Source organism: Scleropages formosus, chromosome 2 (genome assembly GCF_900964775.1).
Source record: "Scleropages formosus chromosome 2, fSclFor1.1, whole genome shotgun sequence".
NCBI lineage: Eukaryota > Metazoa > Chordata > Actinopteri > Osteoglossiformes > Osteoglossidae > Scleropages > Scleropages formosus.
This window is the reverse complement of record NC_041807.1, coordinates 42,979,661-42,986,271: the sequence shown is the minus strand read 5'-3', so window position 1 is coordinate 42,986,271 and position 6,611 is coordinate 42,979,661. Positions and strand designations below refer to the sequence as shown.

Sequence of the window (6,611 nt, the reverse complement as noted above, 5' to 3'; positions counted from 1 at the left end):
GGTGCGAAACGCATCTTTGTCCGTCTCTCCCACACTGCCCAGGTAGGGCTTGGGGTCAGTAAAAGCGACCCAGCCACTGGTCTCCAGAGTGCAAGAGGCCTGTGGCAGTGAGCTGGCGGAGGAGTGTAAAGTAGGATGGTGTTGACGTCCACTCTGAGTGACCTCGTAGACAAAGTCCTTCTACAAAGTTCTGTGCTCCTCTTGGAGCCTTAGGGTCCACTGCAGTTGAGTCCATTCATCTGGTTGCTGCTCGTACTCTTCTTGGGGATTTTGTGTGTGTGTGCAATAGCGGAATTGCAGCAGCACTCACCCTACCTGGTGTGTTCTACGCGTAGTTAACGTGCTGCTTCCACCCACACCGACTCTTTCATGCTGGCAGTGGGTATGAGGGGGGTATATAACCACAGGTACAGGTATTCAGTCATGTGAATAAAAAAATCTTTGCTTCTCGCCATCAGGCTACTAACCATGATTTGACCATGCGTATAGCCCAGTGACTCTTCACCGGAGCACTTCGGGTACGTACATCGAGCAAGGGGTGGGTTCGAACCCGTGACCTCCCGTCCGTGTAGACTCCCACACTCTGTCAGCAAGGGCGCAGCTCAGACACGCCCCCTGCTGAAGCCATGCCTCCATCGAGCGTGGAGCAAAGCGATGCAGAATGCAGCTGGTGCGCGCGCACGCACGCACGCACACACACACGCACACACACACACAAGAGGACCACTGGGACCGAAGTGGAAGGTTCCTTTATTAGAGACGCACGCGGCCAGACGCGCCAGAGGCCCTCAGCTGGGCAGAGAGGTGCGCAAGATCTTGATGTCTTCCACGGGCCGGTCCTGCGCGTTCGTCTCCACCATGCCGATGCGGTTGAGGACGCCCATGCCCTGACACACCCTGCCGAAGATGCTGTGCTTTCCGTCGAGCCACTGCGTGGGCGCCAGCGTCAGGAAGAACTGGCTGCCGTTGGTGTCGGGACCCGCGTTTGCCATGGCCAGGATGCCGGCTCCTGAGGGCGCCGCCGGGAAACGACAGCGGTCAGCCACACGGGGGCGCGGCGCGGCGCGGCGCGAATGCACACGCTCACGCGCACACACCTTACCTGTGAACTTGAGCTCGGGATGCAGCTCGTCTTCAAACTGTTTGCCGTATATGGAGGCGCCGCCGCGACCTGCGCCACGGAAAGGGGAAAGCCCATCGCACTTGTTAAAAAGGACCCGCACCGGCACCAGCGCCGTGCTCAGCGTGTCCGCTCACCTGTCCCCGTGGGGTCGCCGCCCTGCACCATGAAGTCCTTGATGATGCGGTGGAACTTGGTGTTGTTGTAGTAGCCGCGGCGCGCGAGTTCCGCAAAGTTCTTACACGTCCTGGGGGCGTGTTTCCAGTAGAGCTCCAGCACCAGCGTGCCCATCCTGCAAGAGGCGCCACAGCACTCAGCCCACGGCGGCGGCGCGGAAATCGGGCTCTGCGGCGCAGCGGGGGCCGCCCGACCGTATTTACGCGTTTCAGCAGATGCGTTTCCTCTCACGCTTACTGACCCTTTACCACAGCTGGGGAGCGTACCGGAGCAACGTAGCGCTCGTGGACGGACGAGGAGCTCACCGACACCGCGGCAAACATGTCATGACATCATGATCATCATGTTCTCCAAATGCGCGGAACGGGTTCGAACGTGTGCCACAGGACGAAACGAGGAACGGTGAGGTGCGGCGCACAAACCGACAGTCAGACACAGAGGCGAGAGCTGGGAAAAGAGAGCTTTACTTGCTACCTGATGTGTCCTTCGCACGCCGGCCCCCGCAGTGGGAGGAAGGAGGGCCTAGAACCCTCACCGACATCACTGCAGTACAGCAAGTGTGTGTGTGTGTGTGTGTGTGTGTGTGTGTGTCAGAGCGTGTAAAAGTGTGACTGTGTGTGTACTCTATTGGAGTCACTCCCAGCGATTGATCCGAGTGATCAGCACGATCGGTGACGTCACAGCGGTGGGACCGACACGTGCGTGGCACGTGACTTCGACCACGAACAATTCTGTACTAGTAGAAGCCGCGCTTACACTGATTTACAGGGATTTACCCATCTGCACATCAGCCGGATTTATAACTTTCATCTCCTTACAGTTACGCGGCACGCTTCTTACGATGGTAACTGAAAGGGCAGACTTTATTTACGCGATACTACTGATACTGATGTTTTTTCATTACGGATCAGAAATCATGGATCACACTGATGCTTCAGCCTGGTGGTGTCTCTGGCTCCACACACTGTCTTACTCGACAGGAATAAATTTCTCCATAAATTGCTCCACTCACTGTTATGTTACTAGTCTAGTGTTACGAACTGAAACTTTTTTTTTCCCTTGACCCTTCTCTTTTCTTAGTTTCTCTACGTACGTGCTCTCCAGCGAGACGGTGGGCGGCTGCCATGAGTCGGGCGGAACTCCGGCCATGAGCGCGGCGCACTTCGCTCTGATGAAATAACAGAACTGCGAGATTTACTGTCAGCGGCGACAACAATAATACCACAGACACAGAAATGCCGGCAGGCTGAGAACGCGCGCCTTCTGCCGCGTCCGTCAGAATACAGGTCCGTAAGGACACGAGAGACCAACAAAAACAGGTTCCCGGAAAACCGCTTCACAAAAAAAAACCATACAGAATAAACTGATTAACAGCACGTCGAACGGAGTACAGCCGAAGCTGATGGCAGCCTTTTACGCTCTGTAAGGGGCAAAGGATGGACAAGCGGACCGAAGAATGTTGCGTATTTGTGTTCCGACGAACAGGTTATTGGTGCCACTCACTTCCGGTTTTCAACTGTCCAATCAGAGAGCGCGGCGCGACATTTAAATTATGCGGTGGGGTTTCGTCTCGTTCGTGGTCGCGGGTGGTTTCTGGCGGGAGGGGTGATGGTGAATTGCGGCTTTCTGCGGGATTTTTATTTTATTATTTTTTTTTTTTAAATTTTTTTTATTTGAGATAAATCAGGGTAAACCCCCCCCGCGAAAGGGAGCGAGTTCGGAGGGAGTAAGAACTTGCTGTAGAAGAAAGTCTTGTTTCGTTTTGCGTGGTGGAGCTCATGAGAATCTGAGATTGCGCTGAGAGTCACATCATGAGTGGTGATGCTGGAGGAGACGCGTTTACTGTGTCTGTGAACCTTCTTCCTTCATCTCCCCCTGTCTGTGCTGCTCACACGCACACACACCGGATGGACCCCCCAGCGAGCGCCGCGTGTTCCCCCCGCTCAGGTTAGCTTCTCCTTCTGTTCTTTCTGACTCAAGACTCGCAATGGAGTGTGGTAAAGTACCGTACAGTACAGTGCAGTATCGGGGCGTGGCGTGCAGTGCTCTGCAGCAGAGTACAGCATACTATTGGTAGAGTGCCATGGTAAAGTGGAGTGCAGTGATTGAAGCGCTGTCTGCCTTGCTGCTCTCTTTCAGACTTGATCCTCCTGAGCGAAGAGCAGCCGCACCTTGACCGCCACGCCCCCTGGTGGGACAGGTGAGCGCCGCGCCTCCTCCGGACGGCGGGAGGACCCGGCCGGAGTCCCGCAGCCCTGCCCGTGGGCTCGGAGTACGGTCCCGCTGTGAATTTACCAGCGGGGCGGGAGCCCCTCGCACCGCTCGCTCGCCGTGTGGGCCGGATGATGGCAGCGAAGGGTTCCGTACAAACGTGCGGTGTGCGGGGAAACTCTGTTGCTGGACCGTAGCGCCTCGGTGCTTTCCCTTTACATCCGCTGTTACCTTAGTGTAGCAACGGGGAGGTGTACTGCACTCAATAAGTGGTAAAATTTAAAATTCTTTATATAGAGGGGGCAGCTGGTAGGGTAGCGATTAGAGCTGCTGCCTTCGGACCCAAAGGTTACAGGTTCAAGTCTCTCCTCCAGCTGTAGTGCCCTTGAGCAAGGTATTTACCCTGAACATGGTAACATTGCCCGGCTCTAGAAATGGGTAATTTTAAATAATTGTAAGTTTCTTTAGAGAAAAGCGTCAGGGCAGTGAATAAATGTTAATGTCCTGATCGCAGGGTCATGCGGTCGTCCGTGTGTCTCAAATGCGGTACGATAGGCGAGAAGGGAAATCCATCGTTCTGCGAGCTGCACACACTCCTTCAGCTTCTGTATTTTTTTTTTCTTATTTTCTATGTACATCTGTGCTTCTCACACCCACCTTCTCCTGGTCTCTCCTTTCCAGCCCCAGCCTGGAGCCAGGGCCCACAAGCCACGAGGAGCACGGTGTCGTCAGGCTCGTCGACCTTAATGTGGTGGGCGGAGAGGCGGAGCCTGTACCTCAGCGCTGGAGTCCCCTGAGCGCGGCTGACATGGAGCACATTTACGAGGAGGCGAACCGCTTGGCCCGCCAGCTCCACAAGGTGGCGCTCAAAGAGGCTGTGGGGGAAGTGCACTTCGTCGCTCCCTTCAGGAGGGCCGAGGCGGCGGCGCGAAGCTCCCGTCGGGAGACCTACGTGGTGAGGGACAGTCCCGTGAGGCTCCTGTTGCCGGACATCAGCCGGGGAGGGCGACTCGCTGCTCCTCTTGGACGCAGAGGAGGTGCTGTCACACCCGGTCAGTGATGGTGCTGTGGACACGCCTTGCGGGGGAGAGGACATTCCTGCTAGATGCAAGGCCATGCCCAGCCATAAGGACATGCCTGCTGGACACAAGGCCCCGCCCACTGAAGGAAAGGCCCCGGCCAGTAGGGACAGGTGCGCAACCAATAGAAGCAAGGCTACCTCTGGAGGGGCTGCCCGCGGGATGCTGGCTCCACAGCGGGGATTCGAACCCAAAACCCGCTCCTTGGGGGTGAAGCAGCGAGACCCTAGATCATCTCGAAGTGCTGAGTCGGCAGCACAGTGTCGCCCGAGGGCCGCGGGCGCCCAGAAGGCTGAGCAGAGGGGCGCCCGGCTTGTAGCGCCCACCTCTCAGCTTCCCAGGGTGTCCAACACGGTACGGCTGTGCTCACGCTGCCCGGCAGCAGACTTCCCTCAGGACACCATAGTAAAAACGCAGTGTAACCTCCTCACACAAAAGTGTATTAACTCCAAATGTGATCTTTTGGCAGAGAGAACAGGATGGAAGCAGGTTGCAGGCCAGTAGGTCCGGAGCTCCTCTCCTTTCGTACACAGGTAGAGCGCCGCCTGCTGGTGAACGCTGCTTGCATACATTCCTTTGCAGGTAGAGCACCCCATGGAGTGCGTGTGCGTGCGCATGCAGGTCGGGGGCTCGTCGGAAGCTCAGTCCTGCCGATGGCACGCAGGAAGGGTCCCGGGAAACCTGCCTCCACCCGTGTTCCTAGGGCAGCGCTGGGGCGGAGTGCACCGCAGCCTTGGGGCCAGGCCCCGGACCCAGGACTCCGGAAAGGTGCGGCTATCCTTCCCGGGGGGGTCCGAGGGGTGTCGGGGCTCTGCGTTAGTGTCGGTCCTTTGTGTTCCAGGGCTGTGTCGCGTCCCGCTGACCGGGCAGGGCAGTGCGAGCGCGGGGACGAGGACGACGCAGGTCAGCGCAACAGGGGGCCCCAAACTGACACAGACAGGCTCTCAGCGAGCCGGCTGAGTCAACGCTGCCTCCTGCTGGCTGGAGGACTGCAGCACTCAATAGGCAGGAGAGAGGGTACGAGAGCAGTCAGTGACGCTTTAAGATTCTAAATGGAGATTTACTTTATATACACGCGCACAAACACACGGTGCTACAACACTAATAGTTCAAACATACTAATATTTCAGCGAGTACCTGCATTGATGGGAGTTTCATTTGTGGGAAATCACTTGTACTTTGGTTACATACATACACACAGTGACCTCCGGTAATGTAGCGGTCACAGGTTCGAGTTCCCACCTCCACTTGCAGTACCCTTGAGCAAGGCATTCACCCTAAATTGCTCCATTAAGTTTACTTGCAGTATAAATGGATAAATAACTGCAAGTAGCTTAACACTGAGTTTGTTAGGAGAAAAGTGTTGGATAAAACAATGTAAATACTGTTGTACTCTTACTGTAACCACTAGGGGACCATAGCAAGTCTGTGTGGCTCTGCTGTATTTGTAGACGTTGGTACCGAATGTGTTCGACGCTGAGGAACGACCGCGTGCCACATGCTTTTGCTCTTTGTCTTCACTAGTAACTCTCCTTTGGGAATGTACTGTACACGTGATGTATGAAACATTTACATTTAGCAGATGCTTTTGTCCAAAGTGACATACATCTCATATTAAATCTTTTCATTAAATGCGTATCTTCTGTATGCCTGTCTGTTCTTGTGTTCACCGAATAACTGCGTTTTATGTTCGCAGCTGATTGTTTTCCTGTGTGTGCGTGCAAGTGAGCATCGTCTCTATCTGTGGTGAACCAGGCTGGTAACACTGTATCCATCAGATATAAAACAGGAAGTTTTTCCTACAAATGAACTTGCATCTTAAGTGACAAATACAAAAATGACACAAAATTAAGGCATTCATAAATTCAATTTTTTTTTTTTTTTTTTCTCCCCCCTCCTCCCCCATTATCAGACAGGCACCCAGGGCTTTCTGTGTGTGTGTTCAGGGGCCCCGGCGGGCGCAGTGACTCCACACCTTTCCATCCGCAGGAGACAAAGTGTAACTGTTTTGTAACGTGTGACTG

The 6,611-nt window shown here is 54.9% G+C and overlaps 2 protein-coding genes across 2 annotated transcripts; one reads left to right on the top strand and one right to left on the bottom strand.

The window, feature by feature from the left end:
- Positions 1–738: 738 nt before the first annotated feature.
- ppil1 (peptidylprolyl isomerase (cyclophilin)-like 1) lies at positions 739–2,727 on the bottom strand. Its single transcript, XM_029249927.1, has 4 exons — positions 2,391–2,727; positions 1,258–1,412; positions 1,103–1,171; positions 739–1,009 (listed from the first exon to the last, which is right to left on the bottom strand). Exons 1-4 carry the CDS (start codon positions 2,444–2,446, stop codon positions 789–791), a joined length of 501 nt encoding a protein of 166 aa, XP_029105760.1. The 5' UTR covers positions 2,447–2,727; the 3' UTR covers positions 739–788.
- A 1,615-nt stretch (positions 2,728–4,342) lies between these two features.
- Positions 4,343–5,547, top strand: LOC108931212 (uncharacterized). Its single transcript, XM_029247132.1, has 4 exons — positions 4,343–4,941; positions 5,057–5,120; positions 5,209–5,355; positions 5,429–5,547. Exons 1-4 carry the CDS (start codon positions 4,624–4,626, stop codon positions 5,545–5,547), a joined length of 648 nt encoding a protein of 215 aa, XP_029102965.1. The 5' UTR covers positions 4,343–4,623.
- The last annotated feature ends 1,064 nt before the right edge of the window (positions 5,548–6,611 follow it).